Raw genomic sequence first — 17,363 nt, 5'->3', positions numbered from 1 at the left:
CGTGTGTTCATGTACTCATTCAGAAGTTATTTTTGGAGCGCTTGGCACAGAGACCACAAAGATGAGCGAGACACATCCCCTGTGCTCAAGCAGCTTATGTTCTCGGGGGAATAGCCACTGTTGTTCATAGCTCGCCCGACATAAAACGTTTGCAGACTTCCTAAGAATTTCTAGAGAGAGCACCGTTACGCCATTTTGCAGAACAGGAAGCAGGCTCACACAAGCGAGGTGAGCTGAGCCCTGTGGAACAGCTAGTAAGCGGCAGAGCTGTGTGACTTCCAGTGCTGCCTCCTGTACCTCAGGCTGCCACCCTGGCGAGCGCAGCCCTACCCTCGCTTCTGCGCGCGCACACACACACACACACACACACGTACTTGGATCCCACAAGACAGTGGTTCTCAGATTACCTATAGGGAAGGACCAGTTTGGGTTTTTACCCAATATGTTGTGGGCTGATACTTCTGTAAAATACAATTAAAATGAGTTGCTAGAAAAACAGTCTCATGCTTGGTTGTCCTGAAAATGTCAATGTGCTATAAAAGGGTCTAAAGGCTTAGCCTCTATTTCTGTACTTATCTTCTCCTGGACCGCTAAGCTCCAGCTCAGGGAGAAGCATAGATTTGCAGACCAAGCTGGGAGCACATGTGCCTTAAGACACAGCACTCACACCCACACCCACATACAGACGCAAGCCTGGGAAAGTCAGCCCTGAAGAGCAGGGTCTTTCTTGTGTCTGCCACACACAGGGAAGGGGGGTGGGGTCGGAGATTCCACCTCCATTTCCCAGTCTCCTCTGCCCTCCCGGTTGGAGCGTGGGTCCTGAGTATAGAGAGCGGGATACAGGTGGGAGGAAGGGCTTGGGGACCTCAGGGTCAGATCCAGTGGGACTGAGGCAGGAAGACGGAAGGGACCTCTCTCCACCTGCTCTGGAATCTACTTGGCCAGACCTCCCCAGTCCCGCACCACCTTCACTCCTGTGCAGGGAGGTTCAGGAGAACGTGGCGAGAGGGGCTTTTTAAGGGGAGCCCCTCTGCAGTGGAAGGAATGCTGACATTTCCTGGGAATTCTGCCCGAGGACCTCCAGGCACTTTTGTGGGTTCCCTAGGCAGGAAGAAAGGGAGGAAAGGCGTCACGGGGAGACTTGCCTCACTCTCTACCCCTCCTCCCCTCCCCACCCCACCCCACCCCCACCAGAAACCCGGACAAGGGCATCCAGTTCTTGATCTCTCGAGGCTTCATCCCCGACACCCCCATCGGAGTGGCCCACTTCCTGCTCCAGCGGAAGGGCCTGAGCCGCCAGATGATCGGAGAGTTCCTGGGCAACAGCAAGAAGCAGTTCAACCGCGACGTGCTCGAGTGAGTGCCCCGCCCTCCCGGCCCCACCCCCGCGCATCTCCCGTGTGGTCTCAGACCTCGCCTCAGCTGCCGAAGGCCACGGGGAGGACAGGACCTCTATAAAGTCTGGGTGGATTCCCAGAATTCCTGGCTCCAGTCCTGGTGGCTTCCTGATTGGTCCAGGAGCCAGAACCCCCACGGTCCTTAGCCAATCGCCTGCCTCCGCTCCAGTCATTCTGCTGCTTACTGAGCCAAGGTGCTCCTCGAGTCAGCACTGAGGATGGGGCTGGGGCTGGGGACACAGGGACGGAGATGGGGACGGGCTGGGGCTGGCACAGAAATAGTCAAGGGAGACCAAAAGGCATGAGAGTGAGCCTGAAAAAAGAAGGCCGTGTCAGCTCTGGGGCCATCTCTGCCTGGGGGACCGGCCCTTCAGCACCCTCTCCTGCCACCCGTCCAGCCCCCGGCCCCTGAGTGTCCGCTTTATATCGTGGGGGAAACATGAGGCAGAAAGAGAAGGGGTTAGACTGAGGGGTTTTAGAGCCAGAAAGTACTATGATTCTGTAAAGGTAGACTGACCACCAAGGTTCAAGTCCAGTAGATAGGGGATTTGGGGCTGCGTGTGGGAGGTCACACAATCAAAACAATTGTTTTCAAGTCCAGGAGATGGGGGATGGGGGGGGGCTGCTTTTGCTAGCGCTCTGCTTCGTGGGTGTGGTGCCATGGATAGGTAGGCGAGCCCCAGGGCAGGGGAAACATTCCCTGGGGCTGAGGAGTAGGGCCTTGGAGCCCCCTCTCCTCTGGCAGAGAGGCGCCGGGGCCCGTGAAGTCGGCTCCGGACCCCTGTCTCTCCCCAGGCCTCTCCCGATGCTCCTCCTCTCTTCTGCTGGGCCCCCCCTAAGCTCACTTCCTTCTCGGAGGTCACCCTTCTGTAAGGAGCCCCCCCCCACTTCTCTCCCTACCCCCTTCCCCTTGGGTACAGTCAGCCGAAGTGTTTCCGAAGTGTTCCTCAGGAGTCCCGGGAGAACCTCTTCCTTTTGTACTTGCTCTGGAAGCAGCAGGGGCCTCTACAGAGGGCTGGGGGCTCCCGCTCCAGGGCTTAGAAGCACGGAGTCGCTGTCAGTGTGCCCAGGGTGGGGCTCAGACACCTGGCTGCTCTTATGGAGCAGAGTCTCGCTGCTGTGTCTTTGGCCAGTCACTGCTCGCTGGGCCTGCATTTCCGCGCCCTGGGGGGTGGAGGGGTGGGGTTAGGAGGGAGGATGGTCGCGCCCCTGTCACATTCCTAAATTCACGATGGGGTGGTTGTTACCCGAGTGCAGTCAGAAGAGAGGGGGCTGGGACCCATTCAAGGGACCCTGAAATCCCCGATGGCCCTTAGTTGACCGAAGCCAGCTCCTGCCTCTGCCTCTTGGTGGCTTCGGACAATCAGCTGTTCCTCCGGAACTGGTGTTCTGAGTGCCTAAACCCATAAACGGACAGCATTTCTTTATCTTCCGCCCTCCCTCTGGCTCCCCTTCCCCATGCCACCACCCCTGCTGTGTGGGTGCCCTGAGGGGGGGATGCCTTGAGGAAATGACAGAAGAGGAGAAAGATCAAGTTTTCGGTCTCCTTCCTTTCCTGTTTTCCTCTGTCTGGTTCATCTGTCTGGCATGAACTTTTCCTTTGCCTTTGTCCCCTTTCCACTGGAGAAGGAGTAGAGGTGCTGCGCCCGATGGCTTCATTCCTTCCTACACCCCCCGGGTGACCCCGCTTTGTCACTCTGCACTGGGGCAGGGGCGACTGCTTCACTCCCAGGCCCTGACCGCCTTGTCTGTTCCCTTCTGCCTTTCCAGACCCCACGTGGCCTGGCCCCGCAATCCTGACCTGCTAGGCCCCTGGTGATCTGCAGTCCTGGGAACACACGGTTTTTCTGCAGCCCAGGTTGTGCTGAGCAGTACAATGGAAACGGATTGCCACCCTCCCTAGGAGATCACGTGGGCTGGAGATTCCGAGCAGCCGCTGCCGCCTGTGCCGAGAGGGGAGGTGGGCTGGGGTCTAGGGCTCGCGGCTGAGCGGGCTCAGGCTTGGATGAGGAGGCAGTGTGGGGGCAGGAGGGGTGGCTGGACCTGAGAGTCCGGCTCTGGCTCCTGCTCTGCTCCTAACACGCTCTGGAGCTTTTGCAGGTCACTTCTCCAGGCTGCCTCATCTGCAAAGAGAGAGGGTTGAGCTGTGTGATCTCAGAGGTCCCTCCAGCGCCGGTGAATCTATGGTCTTTCCTAATCCTTAGTGCGTTTGTAGCACCCTGGCGTCACGCAAAGTCATTTGCCCTGAACAAGCTTTGTCATCCTGCCAGAGCTGCCCAGAGCTGCCGTCAGGCTCCAGGGAGGGGCTGGGGCGCCAGCATTCACGGGGGAACAAGATGGCCATTCACCACTCACTCAGCAAATATTGAGTGCCTACTGTATGCTGGGAATAGGGCTGCACTGGGCATCCCACGTGTGTACGTGTCGGGGCGGGGGGTGGGGGGGGAGGAAGAGGCCTGGCTCGTGGCCTCAGGGAAGTTATAGGCCCAGGTCTCAACGGGGAGAGGAACGTGAGAAGAGAGGTGAGGGGCCCACGAGCCTCCAGTGGGCACTGTGGGCTTAGGGGGCGTCGAGTACAGAGCTGAGCCCCAATTCTGCCACCGTGCACGCCTCAGTCCCTCGTGCTTTGTTCTGCAGCCATGCAGGCCCTGGGCTCTGAGGCCCCGGCAGACTCGGCCTGCACATGGCAGCTCCACGGAAAGGAGCCCTCCTCCCGCAGGTCCGCAGTGCGCCGACGGCCTGGTTTGTCCGCTGTGAGGTGCCTGGAGAGTTTGAAGAAGCAGGAAGAGACAGGCACTGGCAGGGCAGCAAGATGCTGGGGTTTGGGTATCTCCCTGCCACTCAAGCCAGCTCTCTTGGAGCCGTTCCGGATCCGCTGCCTCTTCCTTACTCCCGCCAGAGAAAACACACAGTGACAGCCGCCCAGTGCCATGTGTCCGGGCCGGGAAGAGGCTTCATTGGGGTTCTGCACGTGCCCCCGCCCCCGCCGGTGACAGTCAGCCTGTCGTATCCATTCTGTACAAAGCTTTTTGCTGAATAAAAGACATAAATCATCCATCCCCTTGGAGACTGAGACAGCCCAAGCCACCGCTCTCTCCAAGATGCAGCCAGACGGGAAGGGGAGAGGCTGAAAGTCTCTGGGAGGGGAAGGGATGGGGCCCTCCGCCCACTCCTGGGCCTGGGGGGACAGGAAGAGAGGAGGAGCCGGGCCAAGCAGAACCTGTCCCAGCCCCTGATCCACATGTGGGCGTCACAGATGCGGTGGCATTTGCCTCCGGGGTCAGGCCTTCGGTGCTCTGGGAAGCTGACCTCTCCATCCCTTTGTGTCCTAGTTCCACGGATGCCCCATTCCAAGAAAGAATGTATCCAACCAGGCTTTATCAGATAATAATAGGAGGCGTTCTGAGCTCAAAGGGCCATGTCCGTTCAGGGTTGACCTGGGAAGGTGGTGTGTTTTGGTTGTTGGCGTTTGTTTTTTGTTTGTTCGTTTTTTTAGGAGAAACCAGCCTCCGTTTCCTCATTTGTCAAATGGGGATAATGGAACCAGTCCTATGAATTAAATTTTTTTAAGTGCATATAAAGTGCTTAGCTCAGTGCCTGATGCTTCCTACATTCTTTTAAAATGTCAGCTATTTCTGTTATTATTTTTCGCACTTAAGAGCACAGGGCATTAGACCCCTCTCGCCTCCCCTTCTCCTCGGCTCCCTCCCCCAACACAGGGAAACCTCAGACTCCTCAGGGCTGGTCTGAGACCGAGTTCCGTGCTGGGGAACGGAGGGGACCACCGCATGCTTGGAGGAAGTCCTCCCCTGGTGCTGAGGGATCAGGATTCTCTGGGGCTGGAAGCGTCTGTCTGGCTCTCAGTTTTCATGTGGCTGGGAAATTTGACTCTGCTCTATTTCCTTTCTGAAACGTGCGCTTCAGCAGGTTTGAAGGCCAGCGGATGGAGAAATGTTGTGGGCTGGCAGTGAGCAGCCTCTTTCCTGGCGCAGGTGATTTCACACCCGGGGAGGGCGTCTGTCATCTCCAAGGAAACGCACGAAGGGCAGCTTTGGGGTTGAGTAGCCAGAAGAAAGTTTCCTGGGTGTTCCTTCTCTCACTGTGTCTGCTCCATTCTTTGTTAGATATTAGAGTCGGACGTTTTAGTCAGATTTCATTATTTCATTTCCATGGCAATGTTTTGGCCAGGGTGCAACAGATTTGTTCCTCTTAGGGGACATTCAGAAATGAAGACAGATTGTCAAACTCAATAGGCTGGAAGGCTCTGGCCTCTCACTGCTAGGAAGGACTGATTTGAGAAGGTCCTGCGTGTTGTCTGTGTGTAGCTTCGGAAGGGCTGCCTTGCTCCTGAGGAGATCCACGGGGCAGGGGAGAGCAGGCTGGGGCCCAGGCCCACGCTGACGGGTCTGGCGGAGGGTGGAGAGAGGCTGGGCCAGGCAGGGATAGAAGACTTTGGGGGCTATTTCCACTGTTCTGAAAACTTGATGCTGCCCCCCACCCAGAGGAAAGGAAGGAGGGGGTCTCTTCTAAATGTGGTGTCTTTGGGTTTTATGACCTTGACCCCTCACCTCTCCAGTGCCCTTTCCCCTATCCCCACCACCGCACGCACACACACAGATGAGAGATTCTACTTAACAGGAAAGAGTCATTGGCATTTAAAAGAATCATTTGCTCCTGTATGTGGAGATCTTGGAACCCCAGAGTGGGGTGAAAAAGTCCAGAGTGGAGACTCTCTTTGGCTTCGTCACAGATGCATAGAAATTGGACTTCTACACGAAAATGAACGTACCCAGCACCCATTCCCTTCCTGAGTACCCAGGGCTCAGCTCTGGAGAGGCCTCTCTCGATCCTGTATGATGTGCAGGCGTGGCTGAAACTGGCCGCTCTTTGCAGTGGGACTTCCCGGGAGTCACACTCCCCGCGGGTTTCTCAGGAGGGCCGTCTGTGAGTGAGCAGGGAGCTCACACATATCCAGCGTGTATCGTGTGCCAGCAGGAACGGTTCTAAGAACCTTACATGCAAAGCCTCACACCATCTTTCCAGCAGCGCTGTGAAGCCAGTGCTGGGAGTCTGCACCAAATGAAGGAAACCGAGGAACAGAGAGGGTGGGTCGCTTGCCGCAGTCCCAGAGCTGACCAGCGGCTGAGGTCTGAAGCCTGGCAAAGTGGTCCATAACCTGAGCCCTAAACTCCACACCATCCTACTTGTGCTTCACCCCAGCAGCTGTGCGGCCTGAGTGCCTTTACAGTGCTTGTCAGAGCCCAGCTGCGAATCATGGGGCTGAGAAACGCTTTGGACGGTCAGCTAGGCCGGCCCTCTCATTTTACCCGGCCAGGGACTGAGGCCCAGAGAGAAGAAATGGCTAGTGCCCAGGCCAGGGGCAGAGTAATTGAACTGAATCAGATGCTATCCCATCCCTGACTCACCTTTATTTGCTGGGCCCCAACCCTCTCATCTGGGAAGAAAACAGAGCTGAGAAACTGATCCACAAATCTCCACTGATCTGAGCTAACTCAGTTTCCTCTCTCTGATAGATGTATGTTTTAAACAGTTGATGGGTCTAATGATGAAATTTCAGGCGAGTTCATTGGCGAGGAAGGAAAGGGTCTTCATACCTAGGCTAGAAGGAACTGCGGATCTACTTACGGGGCACGTCAGCTCCAATTCGGTCCCTAACGGAACTCTCATTTCTTCTTTTAAAAATATATATCTTTTTAATTGAAGCATGGTTGATTTATAATATTGTGCCAATCTCTGCTGTACAGCACAGTGACTCAGTTATACACACGTAGACATTCTTTTTTTAATATTCTTTTCCATTATGGTTTGTTGCAGGATATTGAGTACAGTTCCCTGTGCAAGGTGCATTAGGACCTTGTTCTTGATCCATTCTAAATGTAATAATTTGCATCTACCAACCCCAAACTCCCAAACCATCCCTCTCCCTCCCCCCCGCCCCCGCCACCTTGGCAACGACAAGTCTGGAGAACCTCATTTCTTAAGCTCTGTTATAAACTGGGAGCTTTACATACGTTGTCTCTTCTAAAACCCATACCACCCCGCCCCACCTGCCCACTGGATGTTTTAGGTGTTAGCTCCATTCTAGAGATGGGGAAAATGTGGCACAGAGAGGCTAAGTGACCGGAACTGAAGACCTATGTGGTGGAGACAAGATTCAAACCCCAGGGTGCCTGACACCGAAGGCCTCACTTCTTCCCGTCCCACAGCTGTGTTTGGCACAGAGCGTGGGTCTCAAAGTGTGGTCCCCCAGACAGAAGCAGCACCCAGGATAGCAACGTCGATTCTCAGACTCCAGCCCAGACGCCTGGATTCAGAAACGCTGGGGCGGTGCCTAGCTACGTGCAGTTGATCAGCCTGCTGGGTGATTCTGGTGCGCCCTCAAGTTTGAGAACCACGGGCGAACAGGGGGCTGCCGGGCCCTGCAAAAGGGAAGTAGCCTCCGCATCCACATGGACCCCCGACGGGTGGGAGCAGTTTCAAGGTGCACCGGCCGCCAGCCCTTCCGAGGACTTGTCCCCGTGTTGTCACCAGGGACTCTGGCAGGTCCTCCTGCTCTATTTTCCTGGCCACGTTGCACTTTTCCAGAAAGCCTTGACCTTTGTTAGGCACGTTATGAGTTCCCACTAACAAAGATAACTCCCTAGCGGATGGGGATATCTTTAATTGAATTGTATGAGACAAGAACTGCAGGAGTAACACCCGGCTTCCTCCAGCTCACGGCAGTGGGCAGTTTCATTTTCCATCCTAATCCTGAAACCTGGCCCTGGCGCCGCCTGGAGCAGAGACCCACATGGGCACCGCATACACCTCTTCCCGGCCTTGGCCTGTACCTCACCTTCCAGGTCTTTGCTGTCTCTTCCAGCCAATTAAAAACCCCTGCTGCTGGGCTTCCCTGGTGGCGCAGTGGTTGAGAATCCACCTGCCGATGCAGGGGACGCGGGTTCGTGCCCCGGTCTGGGAGGATCCCACGTGCCGCGGAGCGGCTGGGCCCGTGAGCCGTGGCCGCTGAGCCTGCGCGTCCGGAGCCTGTGCTCTGCAACCGGAGAGGCCACAGCAGTGAGAGGCCCGCGTACCGCAAAAAAAAAAAAAAACAAAAAACCCTGCTGCTATCATCACCTAGTTTCAGCTCACAAGCAGTTCCTTTGTCTGCCAGACAGCGTCTTGCTATCGTTAAAAAAGAAAAGAGTTGAGATGACGAAATTCATGTTGATCTCCGGCGTGTGCGCTGCCTCACCTCCCCGCAGCACAGACTGACGCCGCACACGGACGTGCTAACGAGCAATTTCCTGCAAGGTTGTACCTGTTGATACGGATGCGGGGAACATCTGTGCTTACGCTTCCCCCGCCCTCGGGAGGGACTTGCCACAGAAAGCCACCGAAAGGAGAAGCCCCCTCCCCAGCGAGAGCACCTCCGCAATCACCCCCGGTCAGCAGCACCTCAGGAGCGGCCTCATCAGGGCCAGGTCGCCGGGGTCTCATCGCTCACTGGGCCGCGTGGTCGGCCGGAGGAAGTGGGAGGCACGTGCCTCCCATGGGTCTCGCCCCGCTGCCCGCGGTCTGGAATCCACGGGGCCCTTCCCTCGGCAGCCGTGTCCGGGGGTCACGTCCAGCTGATCGGGCCACCAGGCAGAGCTTCCAAAGGCGCCGGCCGCAGGGCTCCTTCCCCAGCTGACCGTGTGCTCACAGCCCCGTTCGTCCTTGAGCTTGGCCTGTCACTCACTCATTCGTCCACCGCAGGAATGCTTACTGAGGTCATACAGAGGCCAGGGATGCAGAGACCGACTCCGGGCGTCGGGGAGCGCGTGGCCCGCCCGGTGGGAGGACAGATGCTTGGGTGACACGGGAGACGCAGCAGAGGCACCGCGGAGGCCGAGGAAGATTCCGGAGAGGTGCAAGGCAGACCTGGAGGTTGGGGGTGGGCGGCCGGAAGGTGTGGAAACCTGGGGCCGTGGGAGAGCCAGGCTGCAGGACTGGAGTCAGGGTGCGGAAGGGGCAGGAGAGTCTGGGTGCGACCAGGGCCGTGCTTTGCTGCGGAACTCAGGCTTCTTATGAGGGCTGTGGGAAACCTTGAAAACGTATAAGCAGAGGCGTGAGTGACAGGGCCAAATGGCCGTCCTAGAAGTGTTGTTCCGGAAGATGGTTTGGAGGCAGGGAGGCTGGTTCGGAGGCTGTTGAAGTCCCAGTTGTGGCCAGGTGATGAGGCCCTTACCCTCAGCAGAGGCTGCAGGGAGGGTAGAGGCGGGTGGAGCCCAGAGGCTGGGAGAGGCAGCAGGGTCTGGTGACTGGGGGGGGTGGGGGGCGGAGGACAGAGGTGGCCGATCACAGAGAACAGCCCCCCGGGCTGCTGAGAATTCGGAACACTAGGTCTCTGTGCGTGAATATGTCTTTGCTGCAGGCCCACTGGCATAATCTGTGCAGATTCTACCAAATAAACACGTATATATTTTTAGCTTCGAGGGGAGAGCGATACTGGGTGTGGTGACATTTCATCTGAAGAATTCCTCAAACTAGGCACTATCAAATATTTACTCAGAGCAAGTTAAAATATTAAATACTTGGTAAAACATAAAATATGTACACCCTGACTTGCCTGCAAGCGATGCTGGCACAACTCATGGCCTTGTGAAGATTTGCCCAAGGACTGACCTCTGCACTCAGCAGCCCTCATCCACGCTTAGGAGCACCATTACTTAAGGTGGCCTCTTATGAACAGTGTAGATTAACAACAACAACAAAAATTAACTAGTTAGTGACTAATGGTAAAATAATAAGGGTGAACTCACGGCTACACTTAAGAGTTGTAGAGTGCGGCGGCATATTCAGAGCCATAGGAATGGGTGGGGCCACTAGGAAGAGGCTGTAAAGTGGGGGAAGGGACCTGGTGGCCAGCCCGGAGTTAGAGGCCAGGTGGAGGAGGACAGGGAAGAGGGCCTGCAATGGAGGAGGGGTGCCTCCAGAGAGGAAAGAGTCAACCTAGGGGAGGCAACGGGATGGAAACAAGAGAGAGGAGGGAGTCTTTAACTGCGTTGACGCTACCAGGAGGCTGGTGCGATGAGGACAGACATTGGCGCCACTGGACTTGGCAACATGGCGGCCATTGGTGGCCTTGACAAGAGTTTTAATGGAATGCTGGAGTAGATGCTGGGCTGGGGCGGGTTGAAAAGTGAATGGGATTGAGCAAATGGAAATAGCATGAGTAGGAATGACTTCTGGAAGCTTGGCTCCAAAGAGGAGTAGCGGGACTTCCCTGGTGGCGCAGTGGCTAAGAATCCGCCTGCCAATGCAGGGGACACGGGTTCGAGACCTGGTCCGGGAAGATCTCAGATGCCGCGGAGCAACTAAGCCCGTGCGCCACAACTACTGAGCCTGCGCTCTAGAGCCAACGAGCCACAACTACTGAGCCTGCGTGCCGCAACTACCGAAGTCCACACACCTAGAGCCCGCGCTCTGCAACAAGAGAAGCCACTGCAATGAGAAGCCCGCGCACCGCAACAAAGAGCAGCCCCCGCTCGCCGCAACTAGAGAAAGCCTGTGCGCAGCAACGAAGACCCAACACAGCCAAAAATTAATTAATTAATTAAGTAATTAAAAAAAAAAAAAAAGAGGAGTTGGACTTCCCTGGTGGCGCAGTGGTTGAGAGTCCGCCTGCCGATGCAGGGGACGCGGGTTCGGGAGGATCCCACGTGCCGCGGAGCGGCTGGGCCCGTGAGCCGTGGCCGCTGAGCCTGTGCGTCCGGAGCCACGTCCCCCTCGTCTGCTCTGCCTCCTTCCTTCTGTCCGTCTTTCCCTCTTTCTCCTCTTGTCTCTGTTTTGCTCTTGTTCTCTGTCTCTGTCTCTCCCTCCCTCTGTGTCTCTCTCGCCTGACTCTCTACCCCCGTGTCTCTCACTGTCTCTGTGTCTCCGTCTCCCTCCCGGGCTCCCGCTCGCGGCCCTGGAAGCAGGGCACCCCGAGGAGGGTAAGGGTGGACACGCCGGCGGCTGGGAGGTCCTCGGGAGGGAGGCCCAGGAGCAGGCCACGCCGGAGGAGAGAGGCTGACCGATGGGGGTGCCTGGCACTCCTCCCCGCCACGCACCGAAGGGGAACAACCAGAGGCGAACTCTCCAGGGTCAGAGGTGGCATTTCAGAGGTGGAAGGACCTTTGGGGAGCTAGACTCTGACCCTCCCTTCTCAGAAAAAGAAACTGAGGCTCCGAGAGGTGAGCCTGTGGCCCCCAAAGCCACACAAATTCAGTGGCTGGCCTGGGCCCAGAATCCGGCCGCACCTGTCCCCCTGTCCCCTCCCCGTTAAGCTGACTTGTCACTTACCTTGGGGGGAGGATGGGGGGCTCCTTGTCTGCAGACGCTCCGACCTGGGAGGGTGGTGGTGTGAGAGGAGGATCCCAAACGGGGCGGAACCAGGGAGAAAGGTCCCGAGAGGCCTTGGAGAGGAGAGAAGAGAAAACACTGTTCACCGTTTGAACCTCCGGGCCCTGGGACGGCTGCCCGGCTGCCCGCAGCCCTGGGCCGCAGGGTCCGGAGGTGGGAGGGAGGCCCTCAGCCAGCGCCTCTCAGGGCTGTCAGGTGGAAGGAGACCCTGGGCCTGGGTGGGGTAAGTCCCCCCCCCCCAGGGTGGGGCTTCCAGCCAGCGGGTGGGCCGCGCCCTCCTCCCAGCTCTGGTGGGTGGAGCGAGGTCCGGGGCCCAGGCCCCTCACGACCCCTCCCCTCCCGGCCTCAGCTGCGTGGTGGACGAGATGGACTTCTCTGCCATGGAGCTGGACGAGGCCCTGCGCAAGTTCCAGGCGCACATCCGCGTGCAGGGCGAGGCCCAGAAGGTGGAGAGGCTCATAGAGACCTTCAGGTGGGACCCTCCCCCGCCCCACTGCCCTCGCACACGCCCGGGACTGGGGGGTGGGGGGGAGGCGGGCGGGAAAGCAGAGTGGCTGTGGGCCTGGGGGCCAGGAGTCCCGGGAGGGCCGGGAGGGAAGCAAAGATGCGGGACAGGCCCCTCGGGCTCTCCCTGCGGGCGCCTCACCATCCCCATGGACCAGCACATCTTTCCTGAGTGTGAGGCTGGAACGGGGCCGGGAGTGGGGTTCCGGGGGCCTCTGGGCGTGTGACAGCTGCCCCGTCCCCTCGGGGCAGGCGGCGGGAGGGGCAGCCTCCCTGGGCTCAGGCCCTCGGAGGACTGGACACGTTGCCAGGTGCCCCCGTCGCCGGAGCTCAGGGAGGGTGTGGGCCCTCAGCACCCGCACGCGTGTCCCCGCGCAGCCAGCGCTACTGCATGTGCAACCCCGAGGTGGTGCGACAGTTCCACAACCCGGACACCGTCTTCATCCTGGCCTTCGCCGTTATCCTCCTCAACACCGACATGTACAGCCCCAACATTAAGCCCGACCGGAAGATGATGCTGGAGGACTTCATCCGAAACCTGCGAGGTACGGGAGCGATGGGGACGCTGCTCGGTCACTCCGGGGGTCTCAGCCCCGACGCCGGGCTGTCACCCCGGCGGCCAAGGGCGCCGCGTGCCGCTCTCCGGGCCCCGGTCTCGCGGAGCGGCGCCGGGGAAGCTGCCAGCGTGCCAGGCATCGGGGGAGTTTCCAGGAGGTGCTGCCACTGTCCTGCAGCAAGCGGCAAGGGCCCCTGGGCGATGCCCCTTGCCCTCCGTGGAACGTCCTCCCGTCCTCCGTTGGGCGACCTCCAGGCCCCAGGCACCACGGCTGGTGCCTGGGTGGTACTGGCCCTTCCTGCTCCACGACTTAGGAGAGAAGAGCCACAGGCAGGGCCTTGAGGTAAACTTTACGGCCTTTACCAGCCAGGTTGTCTCCTAACTGATGTGTGTTGGATTCAGGTTTCCTGGGTTTCATCGCTTCCTCGTTTTTAGTTTACTTCCAGAGAAAAGGTGCGCTGGAGACAAACTCTTAAAGGGTTTGCATGTCTGGATATTCCTTTTTCTAGCCTCAGTCTTGATTGAGAATTTGGCTGGGAGCAGAATTGCCGGTTGGAAGCATTGAACTCAGAATTTGGAAGGCGTTGCTCCGTTGATTTTTAGGTGTCAGTGCTGCTACCGTTACAATTCCTGACCTCCTGCTTATATTTTTCACTCTCCCTGAACATTTGCAGGCTCTTCTGTTTGTCTTTTGTGTTCTGAATTTTCACCACGATGTGCCTTTGTTATGGTCCTTCTTTCATCCATTGTGCTGGGTACTACGTTCCTCCTTTTAGTCTAGAAACACATGCCTCTGATTGTGGGAACTCTTTGTTTTTTTGTTTTTTGTTTTTGATAGGAAGGAAAGATGCTTTATTCAGAAAAGCCGGCAATCTGGGGAGAAGGTGGACTTCTGTCCAGAGACCAACTCTGAAGATTCTGCTCAACCATGACAATTTTTAAAGGGAAAAAGGGGGAAACAATCTCAGTTAATGTCATTAAAGCAGGAGGTCAGATTCTTTGTCATTTTTTCCGCTGCATGCAGACCTGCTGACTTCTCCTGATTTCCCTTGGGACGCTGTCTTGCTCAGGTGGTCTATCTGCCATTGGATCCTTTTAGCCACGTGGTCTGCCTGTGCCCTCGGGGTCCACCTGCAAATTTACTAAAGGGGGACCTAGGGGTAGAGAGTTAGTCATTCTTTAACTACTTAATTCTTCCTTCTTACTCCTTCTAATCCAGGAAAGGAATCAACAGGTTAAGAGTAAGGCATTTTGTACATTTAGTAAAGCAGAAATCAGGAGCTGGGTTGAACGTTGCTTAGTGATCTCGTCTTTATGATGAAGGTCTGAGGAAAACAGGGATATGAACAAACAGAAAAGGGGCAAAGGAGCTGCTTACAATTTCATCGTCTACATAAGTCAAATCATTAAGCTGTATACCTTAAACTTATACAGTACTGTATATATCAATTATATAGCAATAAAACTGGAAGAAAAAAATCAGTTGGTACTTTCAGCTGTATCCAGTTGTTGGTTAACTCACAGATAGACCTGATAATTTAATATTCACAAGATATTTAGCCTCAAATAGTAATCGAAGATCAAATTATTTGTACAGACTCCTTTGTGTCCCTACTGGTAGAGTTTTAAAAATTCTGTAAAGTGTAAAAGTTCTGCCCCATCTGGCAACTGCCTAGACATCTTCGCGTAAGCTTATATTATTTTGGAAAACTGCATACATATACTCCAATATACAATATCTCTAATTAGAATTTACTTTCAGGTGGGAACTCTTCTTAAATATTGTATCTGATCATTTTCCCTCCCCACTTTCCATACTCTCCCTCTGGAACTCCTGTTATTCAGGTGTTAGAACTCCCAGTTTGAGCCTCTGATCTTTAGAGCTCTCTATCTGCCACCTTTGTCTTCTCGTTTGACTTTCTTGACGATGTCCCTCGGCTTTATCTGTCAAATTTCCTACTAAGTTTTTCGTTTCTGCTATCTTATTTTTCATTTTCAATAACTCTCTTTTGCTCTCTGAGTGTTCCTCTTCTATAGCATTTTGTTCCTGTTTCGTAGATGCGGTATCTTCTTAGTTATCTCTGAAGACCTGATGTTTTTTCTGATGAAACTTGGCTGTCCATCCATATTTAACAGTGGGCCACTAAAAGGCTGATTAAAACTCTGAGCATGTCTGGGGTTGCTGACTGATGGACATTCTCATAGCAAGATTTAGTTGAGCTGTTTCATTGGGAGACCTGACTGCAGAATCTTTAGAGAGTTTCTCTTCCTGGTTCACCCCTTCCGGAGGATGAAGGCTCCATCAGAAGACTGGGGTGGAGGAAGGGGCGGGGATGGCGAATTGCCTCTTAAACTGAGTTTCAACCGACTTTCCTGTTTCGAGCCCACCTCCACCTCCACCTCCAGGGGCTGCACCAACTCCAGAGCCCTTGGCGGTTCTGAGCCTCCGAACCTCTCTGCTGGCTTCTGCTTCTTCTTTCCCAGGCTTGCTGAGCCATGTCCTCATGTCCCCTGGTGCCACTGCCTCTTCCCCCGTCTCTGCCTTTTAAAAAAATAATTCCTGGGCTTCCCTGGTGGCGCAGTGGTTGAGAATCCGCCTGCCGATGCAAGGGACACAGGTTCGTGCCCTGGTCCGGGAAGATCCCACGTGCCGCGGAGCGGCTGGGCCCGTGAGCCGCGGCCGCTGCGCCTGCGCGTCCGGAGCCTGTGCTCCGCAACGGGAGAGGCCACAACAGTGAGAGGCCCACATATCACAAAAAAAAATAAAAATAAAAAAAATAAAAATAAAAAATAATTCCTTTTTCTAGGGCATCCAGAAGGAGCACAGGGGGTGTGACCTGCCGTCTCGACCTGGGAGCCCTGTGTGCTCAGTCCCTGGCCTGCTCTTTCTTGCCCCCAGCCTGGCCTCTTCCAGGCCCCTGGGTGCCCGACCTTCAGAACCAAACTCAGATGTGGGAGAAACAGGGTCAATACAAAGGGTCGCTCACAGAAGGCATAATGTCCTCTCGGCACTTCGGAAAACTCCTTGGAGAGCACTTGCTCAAGATGTTTTATTTTTAATTTTTCCCTCTTAAAGAAAAGGGGTGTATAATCGTTAAAGAAGGGTTTAGAAAAAGTAGAAAGAAGACTTTTTAAAAAAAATTGCCTCTGTTTCTACCTCCCGGGGCAAGTTGTTTCCCTGTTGGCATATCGCCTGCTGGTATTTCTTGTTACCAGAGTCTGAAGGTCACTGTGAAGTGGGAGATGGGTGGCGGTCTCCTCACAGCACCACCACGGGGGCTGCCCTCCTCTCTCCTTCACTTAATGTCTCACTAGCCCCCCCCCCTGCCACCCCGTGCTCCCAGCGAGGGGAGGATCTTGTCACCACTCAACAACTAATCGCTGAGCTCCACGCTCCCTACTGGAGGGGAGGGGAGGGGAGGGGAGGCCCTGAAGATCGACACAGCAACGCTCGAGCTCAGCGATGCTCCTGGCGGGGCTGGGGTGGAGGTTGTTACGACGGGAGAACCGGGGAGCAAAGGCAGGAGCACGGAGGCCGCGTTCGGAGATGGGGAGGGAGGCCTGGGAGGGGGGAGCGGGGGCTCCGGCTATGGGGCAGCAGGAGGGGGGCCGGGGGCACGTGCTGGGCGCGAGCGTCGTAGCGCCGGTGCCTGGCGGAGGAGTTCATCCCTGCTTTAGTGGGCATGGGGAGCCAGCCGTGAAGGCTTCGGAGCGGGCACAGTCGGGGGGTGGCGCCCCCTCTTTGGCTCCAGGCCGCTGACTCCCCTGCCCGCCCCCGCTGCACGGCCGCAGGTGTGGACGACGGGGCTGACATCCCGAGGGAGTTGGTGGTCGGCATCTACGAAAGGATCCAGCAAAAGGAGCTCAAGTCGAACGAGGACCACGTCACGTACGTCACCAAGGTGGAGAGGTCCATCGTGGGCATGAAGATAGTAAGTGCCTGCCACCGAGGAGCGCTCGCTGTGGGGCATCGTGTCCCCCCCCCCCCCGCCGGGGCTGCGGGGGCCCTGCCTCCAGCTCCTTCCCCTTCCTTCCGCCTGGCATCTCCTCCTCATCGTTCAGAAATGTGTTCCCCTTCTTCGCTCACTTGTCCTTACCGTGTGCAGTGCCTCCGCGTGCTGTGCGGGGCACCCTCTTCCTTCCACCTGTCCGGTTTCCTCATGGCTCCCTGCGACCAGCTCCTGCGGCAGGAGAGGCTGAAGTGAAATATTGAGAAAGACCTCCTGGTGCTCTAGGGTCGAAGCATCTGGACGGCCAGATGGGGAGGTTTGGGGTGGTATGGGTCCTGGGCATCCTGGATGGTCCTACTGAAGAGAAGGCAGGCAATGGGCTAAAGCAGCCTCTACACGTGGGTTCTCAAATCCTTGGGGTGGCCCCTGAGTTGTAGCCCGTGCCGCAGTTTGCAGCGTTTTCCAAGTTTGCAGTGATCTTTAAGGGAGCGTCCTCGGTAGACGTCCGCAGAGGCTCTGTATATACCGTAGAGACATAAAGGTTCTGGCCTCCGTCGCCCTAACCCTAAC

The 17,363-nt window shown here is 56.4% G+C and overlaps 1 protein-coding gene across 8 annotated transcripts in view; it reads left to right on the top strand.

Moving 5' to 3' along the window:
• The window catches only part of IQSEC3 (IQ motif and Sec7 domain ArfGEF 3), a 96,528-nt gene that overhangs the window by 63,266 nt on the left and 15,899 nt on the right, over positions 1-17,363 (top strand). For all 8 annotated transcript variants that reach the window (XM_067008526.1, XM_067008524.1, XM_067008522.1 and 5 more), the window contains 4 exons: positions 1,195-1,356; positions 12,133-12,255; positions 12,666-12,832; positions 16,636-16,775. In XM_067008526.1, the coding sequence (XP_066864627.1) occupies positions 1,195-1,356; positions 12,133-12,255; positions 12,666-12,832; positions 16,636-16,775 (592 nt within the window). The remainder of the gene's footprint in view (positions 1-1,194; positions 1,357-12,132; positions 12,256-12,665; positions 12,833-16,635; positions 16,776-17,363) is intronic.

The sequence above is a fragment of the Kogia breviceps genome, chromosome 12, assembly GCF_026419965.1.
Source record: "Kogia breviceps isolate mKogBre1 chromosome 12, mKogBre1 haplotype 1, whole genome shotgun sequence".
Lineage (NCBI taxonomy): Eukaryota > Metazoa > Chordata > Mammalia > Artiodactyla > Physeteridae > Kogia > Kogia breviceps.
The sequence above is the reverse complement of the archived record's forward strand: the minus strand, read 5'-3'. Positions and strand labels throughout refer to the sequence as shown.